This window comes from Nelumbo lutea, chromosome 1 (genome assembly GCF_056320005.1).
Source record: "Nelumbo lutea isolate HS-2025 chromosome 1, American lotus-T2T, whole genome shotgun sequence".
Classification (NCBI taxonomy): Eukaryota; Viridiplantae; Streptophyta; class Magnoliopsida; order Proteales; family Nelumbonaceae; genus Nelumbo; species Nelumbo lutea.
This window is the reverse complement of record NC_142684.1, coordinates 166,313,149-166,334,253: the sequence shown is the minus strand read 5'-3', so window position 1 is coordinate 166,334,253 and position 21,105 is coordinate 166,313,149. Positions and strand designations below refer to the sequence as shown.

Here is a 21,105-nt window from a genome sequence, read left to right as displayed (position 1 = left end):
ATTGTAATTGGAAAGGATCATTGAGGATCCTATTGTTTCCTTGGAGCTCAAGGATTCACTGGCACTTAGAAGATTTAGAAAGTAAAGAAAGCATCAAGATATCTTGGTTTCAAATGTTTTTGCTAGAAAATAGTGAAACTGGCCAATTTCCTATTTGGGTATAACAATCATTCCTATTTGTACCCAAGTTTATGTTATTTGTATTAAATTTACTATTAATATTAGTGTTAAATAATTGAATTTTGTTAATATTGCTATTAATAAAACCTGTTAAATTCTGTTAATTCAGTATTACCCTTAATCTATACTAGTAACAGTAATTAAAATTTAAATTACTATTAAATGCAGTTTAATTAAATTTTGTGTCCTGTTAACAACAATGTTTTAAGAACAAAAATCAATTTGGATGGATTGGACAGGCCAACAAGACATTGAATTGGACCAATTTATTTAGAGGCTCTTTTTCCTGATTTGAATGGTCTTGCCATTTTATTTAGTGGCCTGCAATTATTATTGGGTTTGCATGAGGAAGACCATGCAGAAGGTCATGGCTCCTTGTCCAATTTGCCAACAGCAGAAGTATTTCTCTCAGTTCCCTGCTAGCATCCTTCAGTCCATCCCCTTCAACAGGGAAAATAGCCATCCTGGTAATTGTTGATTGTCTCTCCAAATTTGCTTATTTTGCCACATTACCTTATGCCTATGCAATGGCCTTGGTAGCAGATGCCTTTGTGAAGGGCGTGATCAAGTTACATGGAGTGCCTAGAACTATTGTATCCGACCGTGATGCTGTTTGCATGAGCCACTTTTAGGCTTTAGATCTTCTGCCTCCAGGGTACACAGATGGCTCAGTCCACCACACCCACAGTTCAATGTTCAGACGGAGGTGGTAAACAGGTGTCTTGAGACTTACCTTTGATTTTGCTGAGAAGTGAGAACACCCAAAGCAGTGGGTTTGGTGGTTGCCTTGGATAAAGCTATTCTAAAACATTCATACCTCAGGTGGCATGACTCCAATCAAGGCCTTGTATGGCCAAGAACCCCCACCTATTCTTCCATAAGAAAGGGGATCAACTTTAGTGGTGGCGGTGGATGAACAACTGTCATCTGGCTATATGTCAAATTCTAAAAGAACTCTAAGAAAACCTTGCACTTGGTCAATAAATGATGAATACCAACTATGATAAAAAGCATAGAGCTTTGAGCTATCAGATTAGTGAACAGGTCTTTCTCCGTTTACAGCTCTACTGCCAAACCACTTTGGCTAGGAGAATGTGGCATGAGTTGGCTTTGCGTTATTTTGGGCCATTCCTGTATTACAGATTAGAACTCCCTTTTTTGTCAGTACTCCATCTAGTATTCCACTTCTCCTTGCTTAAGAAGTTCATCCCCAGAAATGTGATTTGCATGCCCACACTGCTGGATTTGTCAGATGGCAACTAGCTTCAGGTTACTCCCCACAAGATATAAACCTTTATTGGGCTCATAAGGTTCACAAACTGCAGAAAGAATCCTTAGTTTTATGGTCCAACCTTCCAATGGAGGATGCCACTTGGGAGTTCATTGTACAGCTCCAGCAAGAGTTCCCTACTATCAACCTCAAGGACAAGGTTGATCTCCAGGCGAGGGGTATTATTGCCAGACCCACAACAGCAGTCCAAGCTGAAAGGGGTAAGCCTTAAGGTCCACAACAATGTCTATGGCAGAGGACCCACACACCAATTCTTCTATACAAGTTATATGGGGAGTTAGTTACAACAGGATGAGGTGTAATGTAAGCCTATATAAGGCAGTATTTTTGAATCTGGAGGACAAGTTTGATCTCCAGGCGAGGAGTATTGATAGGCCCACAACAGCAGCCAGCCCAAGCCCAAAGGAGTATTGAATGGACTGTCTTCCACACTACAATGTCAATGGCACAGGGCCCATGCACTAGTACACAAGTCTACAGGGAGTTATTTACAACAAAATTATGTGTAATGTAAGCCTATTTAAGGCAGTTTATTTGAATTTGGAGTAGCGAAGATAGTATTCCCTCTCTTTTCTCCCTCTTCTCTCTTTCCTGTTCCTCTGTATTCAATAGGTTGGGACCTTTGAAGCTCCCCTGAGTTAGGCAGGTCCTAACACTCACCCCACCCTAGAACAAAAGGCTTGAAAATTAAAAATAATATGAAATAAGTACTAGTAATATTTGATTCTTCTGAATGCCTATGGGTAATTTTCTTTAAAAAGTCATAGATGGAATCATTACTTTTTAGTTGCATAGTGATTATTGTCTATTGTTAGGTGTACATGGAAATCAGATGTGCTGATGGTGGAAATGGAGGGAGGAGAAGCATTTTCCCTGCAACTCATGAAGAGATCCATCCTACTGGAATACTTAGTGTGGTAGCCAACCTCACGCCCTGGTCTGATCATAATCAAAGTCCACGTAATATGTACCAATGCCAGGTTTTCTTTTCCTCTTCTAAGTATTGCATATTAATCTGAATAATATCCAAATGTATTAAAATTCTGTGATTATTCTTTTTGTCTATGTCTTCTGTAGCTAGTATTGTTATTTTGTTCAGTAATGCTTATTACCATTTTTGATAGTTAATGCTTTTCATCATTTGTTTCAATTATAGATGGCAAAACAAACAATGGCTTTCTCTTCACAGTCAATACGGTTTCGTGCAGATCAGAAGCTGTACCATCTTCAGGTGAGAACTTATTATTTGTTTTTGTTCTAGCGAGAACAAAATTCCTCATTTTACATGTGCTTCAGCTTTAGGATGCCCAGAAAACTATCCTTTTTTTTCATGTTATTTTGATGCAGAATGCAGTGTGGTAGGAATTTCTTTTTCTTTCACTTGCATTGTCTTGATATTTAGCATATGGTTTAAAATGTCGGGAAATGTTGCCTGACGTATGTTGGTGTTGGGACCCATCGGCTGAAACTTTCAGGTGATTAAGGAAAACACAAAATATCATTTGACATTTCCGATAGTTCGATCAAATGTCAACCAAGTCCGACCAAAAACACAAAAAATTACATTATTTCCTATTTTTTTGAACATTGGGAATCTCGTTGAATGCCAAAAACAGAGAAAGGTAGAGAGAGATTTCAAAACAAACAAAATAAAAACATGTTTAGCATGAAGATACAGGCTTAAAGAAGGGGAAAGGGAAGAAAGTGTTTCACATTTTCATACCTCGAAGCTTGAACATCTAAATAGGCAAGATTAGGATTTGGATCAATTAGCTTTACCATCAATAGAGTGCTGAAAACCCTCTTTTTTTTATCAATAACATCAACTTCATTAAATTAAGAGAAGAGAGGGAAAAGAATACAAAGGGAGATAAAATAACTTAGCTCCCCCAAAACAGAAAACATAGGGAATGCAAAGAAAATTAAAAACTAGCCCAAAAAACAGCCTCCCTATTCACTCCTTGCTTGGCCAACCCATCCGCAAATGAGTTGGCACTCCTCTTCACCCAGCTGTACTGAATCTCAATATCCCTACCCAGCCATAAGAACTGTTTTTTCTCATTGTTAAAGTTCCACAAACCAGTGTCCTCTGTCTTCAACCAATTAACCACCACCTTCGAGTTACCTTCCAGAATCAAACGACCAATATTTAAATCTTTTGCTCTTCGGATTCCTTCAAGCGCTGCAAGGATCTCAGCCCTAAGAGAGTCACCTTCTCCAATAGGGCCAGAGAATAAAGCAGTAACAATCCCTTACTCATTCCTGAAGACTCCTCCAATCCCAGAGGGCCCTGGATTCCTGACACTACTGCCATCAAACTTCAGCTTTATAAAGCCCGAGGGGGGAGGGGACCAAAAAAGACAAAGAGTCGTCTTGCATCTAGCAGTGGAAGGAATCTCTTTCCAGTTTCTTAGCAAGTCATCCGTAGGACAATCTGAAAACAACTCCAAAGATTTTAGCCAGTGGACCACTCTTAAAAGGATTCGATCTAACAAATCTTCCAATGTTTTTTCCTTGTCAGAAAATATGCATGTGTTTCTTTCTTCCCACAAAGACCAGCAAACCGCTGCCTTAATACACCTCCACATAGTCTTCCCTCGCTTCTTAGGCCAACTGAAAAAAGGAGAAAACCCACTCCCAAATAGTTTTAGCAACCTTACAAGAGACCATGAGGTGGTAGCCATATTCCCCATCAGCTTTACAAAGAGCACATCTATTAGGAAGTAGACAATAGGTGGGTCTCTTTCTTTGGAGTAAGTCTAAAGTGTTGATTGTTTCCAGGAAAATTTCCCAACAAAAAAACTCCACCCGAGGAGGAATAGGTCTGCTCCAAATTTCCTTAACTGGAAAGGACAACCCCAGGGGGTGTAGGAGGCTGAGTTAAGGTTTCAAAGAAAGAAGCACAGGAAAAGGTACCAAAGCTAGAATGGGTCCAAAATCTGGTGTTTTCCTTAGCAGGGTTTAGGAAGACACCCTCAAGGGAGGCTAGCAGAGCTACCAAGCTATCCAAGTCCGTATCCCTAATTGCCCTACGCAAGCCAAGGTTCCAACCAAAGCCCAAAGTGGAAGCTGAAGGGACTAAGAAAGAAGAAATGGGTTCATTTTTCAAGTCTGAAAGAGCATACAAGGAAACTTGTCTTTCAGAGGAAAATCCCCGACCCAAAGATGTTCCCAGAAATTTATTCGGTTACCAGAGTTTAGACCATACCTGATCCAAGGGGAGAAAACTGGAAGCAGATTGTGGATGGATTTCCAAGGAGAAGCAGCTGAAGCCCTTGCCAAGATTCCAGGATCCCAACCATTGTCTTCCAGCCCATGAATGCTAGCCACAATCTTAGTCCACAATTTATCCCTTTCCAAAGAGAACCTCCACAACCACTTCCCCAGAAGAGCCATGTTCCTTTTCTTGAAATTACCAATCCCAAGACCTCCTAGTTTTTTACACCTAGAGACCACCTCCCAACTCACCCTATGATCTCTCTTCTCCTCTCCAGGCTCCTAGAGAAAGTTCCTCATTAATTTTTCCAAAAGATTTGAAACCTTTGAGGGGATCTTAAATACTGACAGAAAGTAAACAGGAAGGTTAGCTAGGGTAGATCTAATGAGAAACTCTTCCACCTAAAGAAAGATAACTCCTCTTCCAGGCCGCTAGCCTCTTCTCAAACCTCTCCACTACCGGAGCCCAAAAGCTAACACTCTTAGGATTATCTCCTAAAGGGAGGCCCAAATAAGTTAGGGGTCAGTCTATAATAGCACAACCTAGCTCATCTAAAGATTCCCTTAGGTCTCTTTCATTCACATTCACTCCCGCCACACAACTCTTGTCAAAGTTTACCTGGAGGTTAGATATCTGCTCAAAAAGTTGTATTGTCAACTTTAGATTCTGGATCCAACTGAGGTTCCCTCCTTCACAGAAAAGGATAGTATCATATGCAAACTGTAGAAGAGTTAAGGGAACCTTCTCCCTTCCTACTCTCCACCCTCTTATCAGATTCCTCGAGTCTACTCGATGGATCAATTGCCCAAAAACTTCAACAATAAGGGTGAAAAGAAAAGGGGAAAGAGGATCTTCTTGTCTTAGACCTCTCAACACCGGAAAGAAGTCAACCACAGTCCTGTTCACCAGGATAGAATAATGGCAAGTCCTAACATAGCCCCAGATCCACTTGCACCACCTGTCACCAAAACCAAAACTCCTCAACACCTCCATCAAGAATGACCAATCAACCAAGTGGAAAGCCTTCTCCAAATCCAATTTGCTAACCACTCCCTTCTTCTTTGACTTTCTAAAGCTCTCTAAGCTCTCATTTGTAATGAGAATCTGATCGGTGATCTGTCTTCCCGCCGCAAAAGCACTTTGGTTGGGTGCAATAATAGAGTGGAGCACCTTTTTTATCCTGAGAGATAGAACCTTTGCAATGATTTTGTACAAGCTAGTCACCAGACTAATAGCTCTAAAATCTTTTGGTTGAGAAGCATCTTTCTTCTTTGGGACTAAGGCAATGAAAGTTGAGTTCAAGCCCGGGTTTATTACACCCCTCCTGTGGAACTCCTCAAAAACCGATGAAAGATCATTCTCCAAAATATCCTAACAATCCTGGTAAAAGGCCATTATGAACCCATTTGGACCCGGAGCTTTTGTCCTATCCATAGAGAAAACTGCTTCCTTTACCTCCTCCATATCGAACCTTTTTTCTAACCACTCTCTCTTCTCTGCACTTTGAGTCAGCCTATCCAAACCCTCCAACCACACTCTCTCATTCATAGGCCTTCTAAAAATAGATTTGAAGTGGTTTACTGGGGCCTTCGCAATTTCAGCCGGGTGAGATAAAACTGCTCCATCAACTTCCAAATTAGAGATGTAATTCTTCTTTCTCCTTCCATTTGCCACTGAATGGAAAAACCTTGTACTTCTGTCTCCCTCCTTTAACCACTTACACCTAGATTTTTGCCTCCAACTGATTTCCTCAATCAGGATGTCCTCCATCTGCCTCCTTAAAACCCATCTCAACTCCTTTCTTCCTCTCCTAAGGGGCCTCTCTCTTCCTTCAGGTCCAAGTCCTCGATTTGCTCCACCAGAACTTTCTTTCTCTCTTCTAATCTTCCAAACTCCAGCCTATTCCACTTCTTTAATTGAAATTTTAAGTATTGGAGTTTCTTGTGGAACCTCATTCCCTCCCAAACAACTACCGGATTAGCTTGCTCCCACCACTCTCTGATTTTCTCAATGAAACCCGGATGAGTCAACCACATATTTTCAAACTTGAAAGGGGTAGGCCCTACTCCTCTTAATTCCTCCTTGACCAAAACTATTGGCCAGTGGTCTGAAGTAAATCTAGGGAGAGCCCTAGAAGTAATATTGCCCCAATGTTCCTCCCAATCTGTTGAGAACAAAAATCTGTCCAACTTGGTGCAAATTGATCGTGATTGAAGGTTGGACCAAGTGAAGTTATTATTTAGGAAAGGAAGTTCTTTGGATTAAAAGAGTCCACAAATTGGTTGAACTTCCTCATACTTGTTGTCACTCTCTGTCTGGGATTGTTGGTTTCCTCCATACTACATTAAAATCCCCTCCCACACATCAAGGTCTATCCCAAAGGCCTCTAATGTCACTCAATTCTTCCCATAATTTCTCCCTTTGCCTATAGTCATTGGGGCCATACACATTTGTTAGTACCCATTCATATCCATCGGTCACCTGTTTGAACTTTAGGGAGACAGAGTGATCTCCAATTAGCTCCTCCACACTTAAGAGAATCTCTTCTTTCCACAGGGTCACAATCCCTTCCTAGGAACCCCACAAAGGAGAAGCCACCCACTTAATACCTCTAGAACTCCACACACTCCTTGCCCATCTACAATCAAAGTCCATTCTTTTGGACTCCTGAAGCATAACCACATCCGGGTTAAATTTCTTAATTACCTCTTTGATTGTTGCTCTCTTTCTAATGCTGCCCAACTCCCTCAATTCCAACTTAGGATTCTCATTGAAAACTATAAGCCTTAACCCTAACTCCTCCAAGATCTATTTAGACCCTTTTTTTCTAATCTCTTTCACTTCAAACTTCTTGTCCCCCTCAATATCTTTTTTTAACCTCCCCACTTCACTCAGCCTTCTAAACTTCATCTTGCTGTCATCTTTATTTTGCATGTAGGCTTTTAGATCATTCGGGTTCTTCAGCTTGCACCCCAACTTTTTCACAAACTCTGCAACTAACTCTTCCCCATTAGTTTCCTCTTTTTCTAAAGAAGCACTCTCCTCACTCCTAAGAAGCTTCTTGTTCCTTCTCACATTACCTCCAACTACAACCCTGTCTGTCCCCTCCAGGCTCCCTCTCTGCAAATCCTTCCTTTCCACTTCACCCAAGAGGCTTTCTAAGATTTCCCAAATAATTGTCTCTCTGCAAGTTTTCTCCCCCACTTCCCCCCCTTGTAGACTCACTGTGGCTTTTAGACCAAGGGCTTCCGACTCTTGGTTGGGAAGAGAATATGGAACAAGAGATACGGAGCGCTCATCAGTATCCAAAACTGAATTGACAGAGTTGAGGGATTTACCTGAGGTAGAGAAGTGAGGAGAGAGCAAAGGCGAAGGAGAGGTAGTCACTTTCTTTTTTGAGAAATTAGAGCACTCTGTCTCCCAGAGATGGGGGAGGAAAATCCCTGTCGTTGTATCAACACAATGACCCCTTTCTGTACCCAAGTATGTACCTCTCTGTGAGGTACCCTTGTTCCGCTCTGAGAAGACCCGAGCTACCTCCTTTTCGGCCTCTTGCAAAGCACTAGAACTAGGGGGGGCTCAGCCAGAATTGGGTTAAGATCAAACACCCGCTCCTCCCCCTCCTCCTTTCCTTCCCCCCCTGAATCCCCTAAGAACAAGCAGTTCAGGCTAAAAGTATCTCTGTTCTGACCTTTAGTTAAAGCTTCATCTGCCGCACTGCCTAAACTCCCACAGGCTTCTGAACTTTCATCATAATCAGAATCTGAACCGCAACTTAGCCAACCTTGATCAGCCTCTTCCTTCTCTTCTGGTCTGCCTCTCGAATAGTGCGGGTTCGGGCTATCAGGAATGCTAAGATTTTGCACGTCGCCGGCTGCCCGTCGGACCCGGCACAAAGGCCGGAGTGAGGGGGAGACTTAGACGATGATAGATGAAAGTTGCCATCTATCATCGCCCCAAGCCTGCCCCGCCCCACGTGATGACTTAAGTTGCCACGCGGGCTTTTAAAACTGAGAGTAGGCCCAACCACTGACCCGATCGGCCCGACCTTCCCTAAAGCCGGTTCAGATAGAGACTTAGAGCACAAACGGCTCTTTCCCAACTTAGCCACGTCAGCATAGGACGGGCCACCCTCTTTAAACAACCCCTCTTCAAAAAAATTTGAAAAAGAAGCCTTAAAAGGAAGGCTTCGAGACTTGGGGCGCCCCTACGACTGTTCCCCTTCCGCTGTATTTCGCCCACACACAACAGGCTTTCCTGCCAGCCCCTGAAGGCCACGTGTACACCACCCTGCGAGCTCGTCAGTTCCTTCAACCTCTGGTCGTCTTCCCCAAAGCAAGGCTTCATCTTCTGAAGCTAACCAGACCTTGTACCAAGCACCTTCTGAAAGAACTTTGAAGGTCTGCGGCAAGTTCTCTGGTTTGATCCCAGCAACCTTAAGTTCCACCGCTCTCAAGTTTCTTAAGTTAGCCTCCAACAGAACTCCACCCAACGCTCTAATAATTTTCCTCAGTATTTGATCATTCCAAAGGTTGAAGGGAAGACCAAGAAGTTTAATCAAAAGGCTGCTGGTTCTGGGTTCAACTTCGTTGCAATCTGGAGCCCAATTCTGGACCTGAATCAAACTTCCTTCTACAAGGAAAGTATTGGAGAACAGTTTCTTAACTCCAATATCCAGTATAGCTTTCTTTTCAGCAAAAGGCAGCAACATTACATCTTCATCTAATCCCAACCTCTCTGCTAATACTTTTAAAACTTTTGTCCAATCTTCTATCACCCTTTTTGCCACTAGGACCACCCTCTTCTCCCAGCTCCCACTCCCTTCTTCCAAAGCAACTCGTCGGAGGACAGTCGAGCTGGACACCAAAACTTCAGGGTAAAGCTTAGAGCAGGGCACCTGATTACACAGGACAGAACAAACCTTCGAACCAGGGGCTTCTTCTACTCTACCTTCGACATCCAAGAGAAAAGCCTGAAGATTAGAAGCGAAAGAAGCCCACCCTCTCCGCTTCAGGCCTTCTGGAATACACCACTTGCTTTTTGTTATTACCAAAGAGTTCGGTAACCATTATGAACCACCCTTTTCCATTCCTTTTTAGCACAGATTCGAACCTCTTGTTCTCACAGGTCAACGAGTTTCTCCAACCTTCTTCCCATAAGGAATTTACAGTTCCATCTACAAAACCTTTCAACCACACACAGGCCTCCTCTTGTAGGAGAATTGACGCCCTGCTCCCTTCTCTGATTTTCAAGAGGGCCTTCCCCTTTGTCCTTCCCTGCTCAAACAGGAAAGATTTGGCTTCAATGAACAACTCCAGTCTCCATTTCCCCGCCACCTTGTACTTCCTCTCCTCTCCCATACCTTCCTCTCACAACACTGAATTTAGAAGACTGGTTTTGATATAAAACAAGTTTGCCACGCTATTGGGAGGAGCCCAATAGAAACTAACACCAAACAAAACAGTGCTGAAAACCCTCTTCGGAGCAAGAACCAAGAAGCTAGAAGCCAGTCCTCTGAAACTTGAAGCTTTGACCTCTCATCTTAGTTCAGGTATGCAGGGACCAGAAACCCCCTTCATTGGAGTTGTTTGCTGATTTTATAGTAGGTGATATTATGGGTAATTGGAGGGATGTGACTTGTTCAGATTGACATAAGTCTGTTATGAGTCCTGTTTGGTCCCCACCACTCCAGGGCTTCACCAGGCCAAACTTTGATGGGAGTAGTGCTAGCAACCCAGGTGGCCAGGTTCTTCAGGCATCGATGGTATTTTCAGGAATGAGGAGGGCAATATTATTGATCTTTTTTCAGGGCCAAGAGGTGTAGGGGATTTGTTGGGGGCTGAGGCTTTAGCTATGATGGAAGGTGTGCAAAGAGCAAAGGATATGCACATTAGTAAGTTGGTTATAGGAGATTCAAAGTTGGTGGTGGGTAAACTACAAAAGGAAGAAGGCAGGTTGTTGAAATATAACAGTGAAAAAAAGAAACTTAAATGGTTGACACGAGTCATGGGTGTGAGAGTTAATTGGGTTAAAAGAACTGCTATCCTCAGAAGTTCTAATCTTGGTAATATCATTGTAACTATGAGGTTTGAATAAAAGAGGTGGGAGGGAGAACCCCATCTTTTCCGGCACTATATTGGGGGCTTGGTTCATTTACGAAAGATAAATTAGAAATCTCAGATGGTACTAATCTCCTGTGGAAGTGTAGTTTATGCTTAGTATCTCTCATGAGCACCCATAGTAGAATCTTACGTATTTGCACTATGATCTATGTATTAAGTTGGTTTGTGTATTTTTTGTTGTCAGAGGGTTTTCTTTAATGTAGTCCGTTTGCCTACCCTTCTGCTGAACTTTTTTGTTGTTTTTAATACTAATGAACCATGGTTTACTCTGGTGAACTGTAATCTACATAAGCCTACTGTGCACGTCGTATGTATGAAATTCCTCTCATAGAATTCTCTGTTTGCATTGTTGCCCTGTTATAACAATGTTTTGCATGCTTATGTAGACTCCCCAAACTCCAATTGTACGAACAAGTGCATATACAAAGTATAGCATTGATGAATTCCCCACTGGAACTAATGCTATTGTTGCAGTTTTAGCATATTCTGGGTAAGTATTTAAGTTTTAGTCTTTGTTTATTTTGGAGTATTCATCTGCTCTAATTTAATTATATTTGCCAGATATGATATGGAGGATGCCATGATCTTGAATAAGTCTTCTGTAGAGCGTGGCCTTTGTCATGGCTACATATATCAGGTTTGTGTTTGTTATTATGCATGCCATCACTATAACAAGCTCAACATTTTTTATGTATATTTTCGTCTCTTTTTATATTGATAAATTTTATATTTCAAGAATATTATTCTAAAAGACAAATTGCTAGAAAATTCTTTTCAGTTCTTCTGTTCAAACTAAATTTATAAACCAGGCGTGACCTGACCATGACATGAGCCACTCTTTCCTCTAATGTCATCCACACAATCGGATGATGTCCAGACAGTCTGGGCTTTTGAAGAAACAATTCTTAGGTTTTAATCCAGCATGATTTTAAAAGAGCTAAATGATGGACTAAATGTGGTTTGCATCTATTTTTTCCAGCCTTTTTCTGTGTAATTACAGAAAAGTCAAAATATCTAATTTTTGTGATGTCTGAATTGAATGGAAAGTTTCAACTGTCCTTTCTGAATCTAGGCAATTTGGTCTCACTTGACTTTTTGAGGGAGTGATGTGGAGAAATGTACCAAGGAATATGATTGTTTTTGTTGATTGACCAACTTTACTGAAATTTGAATGACACATTGGTCTTTATGAAATAAATAGTAATAATGCCATTTTCAGCAATTAGTTGAATGCGGTACTTTTTCTTTTTAGCTTCCATTTTGATTTTTCTCCTTTGATTTGTTGGTGCATTTGTACTTGCATACTGGCTTGCTTGGAGATGTAAATCAGTCTTCAAATATCAAGAACAAATTTAGGGATTAGAAGTAAAGAAAAGGTCTGAACAACTATACAAGAGAAGAAGAGGGCGAAAAGTAGAGGTAAGAGAAGGACTCAAAAATTAATCTCCATTCTCCTCTAACCCTATTTTATTAGGATCTAAAAAAATAGATGATGACAAGAATGTCCTTAAGTGGGCGGCCATCAACAATAAAATAAAAGATATTACAGGAGAGGATGTTAGGGCCCATTCGGTCCAGTCTCTTTACACTCCCCCTCAAGCTGAGCATAGATGTCAATCATGCCCAGCTTGCTTATATAGTGTGTCATTTTCCCTCTTGGAACTCCCTTGGTCAAGATATCAGCTAGTTGCTCTTCTAATGTGATGAATGGTAAACAAACTTCTCCCGAGGAAACTCTTTCCCTTATAAAATGCCTATCAACCTCAGTGTGCTTAGTTCTGTCATGTTGAACAAGATTATATGCAATGTTGGTAGCAGCTTGGTTGTCACAATAGAGCATCATTGGTTTCTTGTAGTCCACTCCCAATTCTTCTAGAGGGGAACGTAGCCATAGTAATTCTGACACACCATGTACCATTGCCTTGTATTCTGCTTCAACTGAGGATCTAGCAACTACATGTTGTTTCTTACTCCTCCATGACACAATATTCCCAACAACCAGAGCACAATAACCATAGGTGGATCTTCTATCATCAATACATCCTGCCCAATCGGCATCAGTAAAAGCTTCCAGCCTCATGTGACCATGTTTAGCAAATAGAATACCTTTCCCTGTGGTACCTTTCAAGTAGCACAGAACCTTTTCTGTAGCAGCTAAATGAGTATCTTTGGGAGAATGCATAAATTGACTAATAACACTTACTGCATAGGAAATATCTGGCCGAGTCATGCAAAGGTATAACAACTTCCCAAGCAGTCTCTGAAACACACCCTTATCAGACAAAAGCTCACCATCTGTAGTAGAAAGCTTATGATTAGAATCAATAGGAGTGGAGATGGGTTTAGCTCCAAGTTTACCAATTTCAGCAAGAAGATCAAGGACATATTTATGCTGAGAGATGAAGATACCATCCTTAGATCGAGCAACTTCAATGCCCAAGAAATACCGAAGATCTCCCAAATCCTTGATTTCAAATTCAGAGTTGAGAAATCCTTTTAGTTTACTAACCTCTTCAGTGTCATTACCCGTGACCACAATATCATTAACATAAACAATCAAGAAGGTCACCAGAGAGTCATTTCTCTTCAAGAACAGTGTATGATCATATTGAGTTTGAGTGTAACCAAAGGAGACAAGAGCGGCCCGAAATCTCTCAAACCAAGCTCGAGGAGACTGTTTGAGACCATAAATAGATTTGTGTAGTTTACACACCTTGCTTTTCATTTCCTTCCCATACACTCCTGGAGGTAGAGACATATAGACCTCTTCATGCAGGTCTCCATTCAAGAAGGCATTTTTAACATGAAACTGGTGTAGGGGCCAGTCAAAAGTAGCAGCTAGAGATAGTAAAACCCTGACTGAGGTCATCTTAGCTACAGGAGCAAATGTCTCAAGATGGTCAATTCCATACATTTGAGTGTAGCCCTTATCAACCAACCGAGCCTTAAACCTCTCAACAGAGCCATTCGAGTGATATTTAATGGTAAACACCCATTTACAACCCACTGATTCCTTCCCTTCTGGCAAGTCAACAATATCACATGTATGGTTCTTATGCAATGCATCTACTTCGGCCATTATAGCATCCCTCCATTCAACTTGAGATATTGCTTCCAGTACAGACCTGGGTATCACATGGGAAGAAACAAAGGCAAGAAAGGAGTAGTAGGAAGGGGAGAGAAGGCTATAAGACAAGTGTTTGGAGATACAATTGGTTGTATACTTCCACTTGCCCTTGCGGAGAGCAATAGGAAGGTCAAGGTCTGGGGCAGTTAGAGATGGGTTTTTAGAGGGCTGACCTGTTACCTTAGGAATGATGGGAGTAGCGAGATGCTCTTTTGAAGGAGTGGAAACAACCTGCACATGTCTGAATCTCTGCCTTTGGTACCACCTTTGGAGAGCGGAGCAGGAATATCAGACTCACAAGGATTATCAGAGGTAGGTCCAGTGGGGGAAGTGGACACCCCATGATCGGACTCACAAGGAATGGGAAGAGGAACAGCTGGAGACATAGCAAAGGGCTCGTCAAATTTCTCCCCCTTAGGAGGAATGCTAAAGAAGGGAGTCAACTCGGCAAAGGTGACATCCCGAGATACAAAGCGGGTGCCACGAACTGGATCAAAACAGCAATAACCCTTCTGTGTGGAAGCATATCCCAGAAAAACACATTTATGAGCCTTAGGTTCAAACTTGTGCCTTTGATGACTATGAATATGCACATAGCAAGTGCACCCAAAAACACGGAGAGGAAGAGAAAAGATATCCTCATTTGGGAAGAGAAGACTAAAAGGGGTTTTAAAGCCAAGGACCCGGGAGGGCATACGGTTGATTAGAAAAGTAGCAGTAAGAACAACATCTCCCCAAAACTTTATAGGAACATGAGATGCAAATAAGAGGGATCTGGCAACCTCAACCACATGTCTGTTCTTTCTTTCCGCCACCTCGTTTTGTTGTGTAGTGTAGGATCAAGAGCTTTGATGAATAACCCCAAAAGTTTCTAAATAGGTGGAGAGGGTTCTCTCAAAATACTCGTTAGCATTGTCAGAGTGGAATATTTTGATACGAGTATTAAACTGGCTGAGGATGAGTTCATGAAATGTTTTCACAATAGCTGGTACTTCATCCCTGGATTTCATGAGATAAATCCAAGTGTAACGCGAATAATCATCAATAAAAAGGATAAAGTACCTTTAACCCCCAATGGTTGGCATATGATATGGCCCCCACACATCAGAGTGAATAATATGGAAAGGAAAAAGAGATCTTTTTTTGCTAATTGAATAGGAATGTCTACAATGCTTTGCCAGTTCACATGACTCACAATGAAGACTCGATAAAGACACTCCTTTAAACATATCTGGGAACAAATGACTCAAAGCAGAAAAAGACAAGTGACCAAACCGAAGGTGACATAATAAAATTTTGTTAACAGACTCCGACACAACTGACTCTAAGGCAACTCCATGATGTGGTCCCAAAGCTTGATCCAGTGTGTCCAGCAAGTATATTCCGTTCACCTCATGGCCACTCCCAATCATCCTCTGAGACTGCAGGGTCTAAAAAACACAATGAGTGGGAAAGAAGGTTATGCTGCAATTCATGGATTTTGTTAAGTTACTAACAGATAAAAGGTTTGTGTTAAGTTTAGGGACATGAAGAACAGAGGATAAGAAAAGGGTGTCAGAGGTCTTTATATCACCTTTACCAGAGATGGGGGCAAAGGATATTTTCTCTTTTCTAGAGAGAAGGTGATATGAGCAAAAAAGGTTAGACATGCTGGTCATATGGTCTGATGCACCGGAATCAATAATCCAAGGGATTTTATGATTACCTGAAACTGAAGCATGATTTGCAGAAGCACGAATACCTGAGTGAGCAAAAGCTGATGAAGATGATGTGTTGTTGGAAGGGTGAGCTGAAGAAACCGTAGCTTCCAAGTGATTTAGGAGCCTCCCATACTTTTCAAAATCCAGATTCATTGAAGCCAACTGCTCAATGGTTGATTTCTCTTCACTCTCCTTACTTCCTCCTTCAGGTACTGTAGCAACATTAGCAGTCTTAGGTTTTCCTACCTGACTGCCCTTCTTAGAGTTATTGTTATTCTTAAATTTATCAGGGAGAAGCTCAGGATGAAGCTTCCAGTAGGTGTCCTTTGTATGTCTTGGTTTCTTGCAATATTCACACATTTGCTCTCTTTTCTCAGTAGGGCCCTTTGGCTTCATTTCTGCATGTGCAAAATGTTCTGTAGGTGTACTCTGCAACTGAATCTGCCACCTACTCTCCTCACTACTTATCATAGCATACGCCTATGAAAGAGTAACCTCGTCTCTGGCCAAGATATTTTGTCTAATAATGTCAAACTCAGGGTTGAGTCCAGTGAGAAATTCAAACACCCTATTTCTCTCCACCAGCTTTCTATACATTTCAACATCCTTCTTACTCTCCCATACCACTGTCTCCATAACATCAATTTCCTGCCATAGGGATTTCAGTATAGAGTAGTAGATTGCTACACTCTTCTCCCCTTGTCTCAGGTTTTTCACATCACTTTTCAACTTATAAGCTCTGGCTACATTCAATTTTTGTGAATAGGTCTTAGTAACACTGTCCCATATCTCCTTAGCCGAAGACATTCAGAGATAGTGTTGTCTTATATGAGGTTGCATAGAGTTGACCAACCATCCTATGACAGTATAGTTCTCTTGCATCCATTTTTCAAATTCAGGGTCTGTCTCTTCGGGTTTCACCTTACTGCCTGTGAGATACCTGAGTTTTCCTCTACTACAGAAATAGATTTTTATAGACTATGCCCAAGCAAGATAATTTGTCCCATCTAGCTTGATTGTGGTTACACCAGTCAAAACGGAATCTACTAAGCCAAGGCCAAAAACCGGCACCTGCTTGAACTCACTTCCGTATGTTTCCATCAATCAAACGAAAATCAAAGAACCAGAAATTTTGTCTATATAAACTTATTTGAAGTCAAACTAGAACTTGGGTTCTTGAAAAACTAGGGTTTTGCTCCGTCCAGTTGTTGGGAGGAAGAGAGAAGATGCAGCCGTACCTACTAGACCAACCCAAACTCTTCCAAACCTGAACCGCCCTCCTTTAACAATCACGAGACACCTTCCAAGCACAGAGCGCCACACCCAATCTTCACCTTTCCTGGTAACCTCAAAAATCTCTAGTTGGCTAGGGTTTCGGGCAGCATTAGAACAACACCGCTTCTTGGCAAAATCCAGCCAGATCTAAACTCTCCACACCCTCTACCAACTAGGCAAGTGATCTTCTATACTATAGAGAACTTATCTCTCCATACACTCTCTTGATTTTAGAGTGTATGGGAACGAAGAAAAAGAAAGAACTAAACCTGCTCTAATACCAAGATGTAAATCAGTCCTCAAATATCAAGAACAAATTTAGGGATTAAAAGAAGTAAAGAAAAGGTCTGAACAGCTATACAAGATAAGAAGATGGCAAAAAGTAGAGGTAAGAGAAGGAGTCAAAAATTAATCTTCATTCTCCTCTAAGCCTATTTTATTAAGATCTAAAAAAATAGATGATGACAAGAATGCCCTTAAGTGGGCGGCCAGCTTGGCAGTTACATAAAGAGAATAAAACAAGAATAAATAACAGGCCCATTAAGTGTGGCCCATCAACAATAAAATAAAAGATATTACAAGAGAGGATGTTAGGGCCCATTCGGCCCAGTCTCTTTACACTTGGTCTCTGTTATCTTTCCAAATTTAATCTTTTTCCATGCTAATGGTTGTTCTTATGCAGACAGAAACTATTGACTTGGCAGATCAAAGCGGCAAGTCAGATGAAGATCTGAAACTGTTTGCAAGGAGTAATGTGGACAAGTCTACACACTCTTTGATTGATTCAGATGGACTTCCATATGTTGGACAGGTTTGATTCTTTTCTTTTGGCTCTTTTTTTTCTTCGATTTTTTTTTGTTGATCCTTGATCTCATTCTATCTGCTTTCAGAAAGTTCATCCAGATGAACCATATTGTAGCATCTACAACACAGTTACAGGTACAACAAAAGCAACCAAACTAAAGGGTTCAGAACCCGTTATTGTAGACTATGTTGCTGTTGATGTGAGAAAGCCTAAGAAGCCTATGCAGAAGGTAATTAGACTCTTGTTTTCCAATATTTTAGGTGGCGTGTTAGGCTTCAGCCTTAGGATCATCATCAGAGGAAGTAGCTAGCAGCTAGGAAACTATGCTAAGATTTCTAGGTGTGCTTTTTAATTTATTCAAATATTCAAGGTTTTAAATAGCTGTTTGGAATTCCATATACGCTAAGAGTTTTAATTCATTCATATACAATATTTTTTGAGAAAAAGGTTATATACTGCATTGAACTATCTGAAAATCAAAACATGCAAAAAGCCCTGGTTAATAAAAGCACTGTGCATGGGCCAACAACCTTACTGAAATGGTTACAGGTGTGCACAAATTCATACATCCTTTTCTCAGCATGGTTCTGCACTTCTCATTTTGATTCATAATTTTTGCTTCAAATGTTGAGATCTTCTAAGGCATAAGAGAAAAAGCAGTATAGTTTGAAATGTAGCTGTCTAATCATTATTGCCTAGATAGTTGCATAGGCGATGAGGCATTTTTTGGGGTTGCACTGTGCCTTGCATTGGTGTTTCCATATGGGAGATGTAATGGTTACAGGTGTGCAACTAATTCATTCAAATTGAATATAAACGTATGCATCTGAAGCGGCATCATAAAAAAACATAAAAATAAAAACTAGTTTTCAACTTAGAGAGCCATAGAATATACTTTGCTTATTATTATATTTTTGAATAAGGTAAAGTATTTACTATATTACTTATGAGTTGTTGTACAAAGAAAAGGTTGTATATTCAAAAGCTTCACAAAAAAGAGATGTATAAGATACATACTTGTAGAGAGGATTACATCCATCCAGGCCCATAAAATGGCAAGTATCTTGCATTTCATGGTGTGCACTATGAAACTCTTGTCGATTGCAGCTGGTAAAAGAGGACCACAATAATTTGCCTCTTTAGCTTGATCATACATATGCGAACACCTAATCTCATGGGCCAGCCAGCAATGTAAATTAGGTTGTTATTTTCCTCCAGCTGGGAACATATTATACATGCAGTGAGATTTCTCCCTAGGGGCAGTCCATACCATAAGTGAGATTTTGCAGGAAAATTTTCATTGTTGTTAGCAATGATTTAAAAGGTGTTCCCCTCAGGGGTGCTGTTATGGGCCCGGGCATAGGATCTTGTCACGGGTCGGTCCACGGGGAGAATCTCTTGCTTCCCCTTGTGCCTTCCCTTGCGTGCAGACCCTATTGTGGAAAACCGAATGGGTGATTTGTCCAAGAGACCATCCGAACTCTCCTTTTACTCTTCTCTTGACTGGAAACTGAATACCTTATTCCCAAATCACAGCTCCTTAAATAGGAGATTACAAGAGGAGATTCCTTACTCCATTCGACTAAGCTAGGACAATCCAACTTTAAATCAAACTCCTACTTCTAACAGACTTCTAATAGAACTCAGTTCTTATCTCTAATAGATAAGTAAGAACAGAACTCCTACTTCTAACAGACTTCTAACAGAACTCAGTTCCTATCTCTAATAGATAAGTAAGAACAGAACTAGATAAGTAAGAACAGAACTGGAATAAGTAAACTATTGGCGAGCTGGCAAGAAGAGCTGACGTGGCAAGATAAGCTGCTGTGTGGGTCCCCCCTCTCTGCTGCTGTCGACGGCAGTAATTCTTCCCATGAATACATCCACAACATTACTCCCCTCTTGGACTACGAGCTTGTCCTCAAGCTCGAATTCAGGATGGGTGTTGGGAAACACCGTCAAAGGAATCCCGGATAGGTGGAATGACCTTGCCCTCCTGGATCGGGTTCTAATGAAGGGGGTTCATCCTCATCTTCCTCTTGTTTCACCAGGAGGCAGAAAAGTCTCTTGCACTTGTGTCCTACTGAGTAGAGTTCATCGCAATTAAAACATTGCCCCCTCGCCCTGCGTTCTGCCATCTCAGCCTTGGACAAGTGCTTAATAGGGGGTGTAACGACGCTGCTCCCCACACTGGGTGCTGATCTGGAATTGGTGCTCGTCTGTGGCTTCCGTTCTTGGCTGGCTGTTGGATATGGAGCCATTCCGAGTGGTTCCGGGGATGCCCATGCTGATGGAGGCCGCCCCATACTGAAGGTTCCGTGGCTGAGTTGCAATTTGCGTTCGAAGGCGCGTGCTAGGTTCATGGCTGTGACCAGGTTGGGAGGGTGTTGCATCTCCATGTGAACATATCGACTTGCTGATCTACGCAAACCGAGGTTGCTCTGGCGAGAAGGGTTTGGAACTGGCGTTGGTATTCTGCCACGGTTCCAATTTGCTTGAGGTTGATTAACTCGCCCAGTGGGTTGCTTGTCAACGGTGGTCCGAACCTAAGGAGACAATATGATTTAAACTGCCCCCAACTGAGACCGGGTTATTCTTGATCAAGTCTGTAGAACCAAAGTTGCACCTCTTCTGATAGGTGGGAGGCGGCCAGACTGACTTTATCCTTGTCATCAGTACGCTGGTTACGGAAGAACTGTTCGCAGCGGTACAACCATCCTAACAAGTCTCCGGTGCCATTGTAAGATGGAAATTCCAGCCGGCTATACTTGGGAATAACAGCGGCGGTCGGGGCAGCGATCTGCTGTTCGTTGGACGTCTCTGCCCAGTCTGGACGGTGGCTGTTGGTGGTGGCGGTTCCCTCAGAACTTCTTTCTTTGTTGGAGAGGAACGCTTCCAGCAGGCGTCGCAGCTGCCGAACATCATCCTTGACTTCACGAACCTCCATGCTGGTTTCTGCGAGCCTATGCTCCAGCTCGTGGACCCTGGAAGACAATGGCTCCTATTCCCCCATGACGGTAGGCTCTGATACCAGAATGTTATGGGCCCGGGCGTAGGATCTCGTCACTGGTCGGTCCACGGGGAGAACCTCTTGCTTCCCCTTGCGCCTTCCCTTGCGTGCATACCCTATTGTGGAAAACCGAATGGGTGATTTGTCCAAGAGACCACCCAAACTCTCCTTTTACTCTTCTCTTGACTGGAAACTGAATACTTTATTCCCAAATCACAGCTCCTTAAATAGGAGATTACAAGAGGAGACTCCTTACTCCATTCGACTAAGCTAGGACAATCCAACTTTAAATCAAACTCCTACTTCTAACAGACTTCTAACAGAACTCAGTTCTTATCTCTAATAGATAAGTAAGAACAGAACTACTTCTAACAGACT

At 41.8% G+C, this 21,105-nt stretch overlaps 1 protein-coding gene across 4 annotated transcripts in view; it reads left to right on the top strand.

Moving 5' to 3' along the window:
• NRPA2 (nuclear RNA polymerase A2) overlaps positions 1–21,105 on the top strand; it is a 73,202-nt gene that overhangs the window by 36,122 nt on the left and 15,975 nt on the right. For all 4 annotated transcript variants that reach the window (XR_016104062.1, XM_088960308.1, XM_088960309.1 and 1 more), the window contains 6 exons: positions 2,287–2,451; positions 2,628–2,702; positions 11,197–11,300; positions 11,372–11,447; positions 17,595–17,723; positions 17,803–17,946. Coding sequence is in view for 3 of the 4 variants with exons in the window: in XM_088960308.1 (XP_088816434.1) it covers positions 2,287–2,451; positions 2,628–2,702; positions 11,197–11,300; positions 11,372–11,447; positions 17,595–17,723; positions 17,803–17,946 (693 nt within the window). In the remaining variant the exon portion in view is untranslated. The remainder of the gene's footprint in view (positions 1–2,286; positions 2,452–2,627; positions 2,703–11,196; positions 11,301–11,371; positions 11,448–17,594; positions 17,724–17,802; positions 17,947–21,105) is intronic.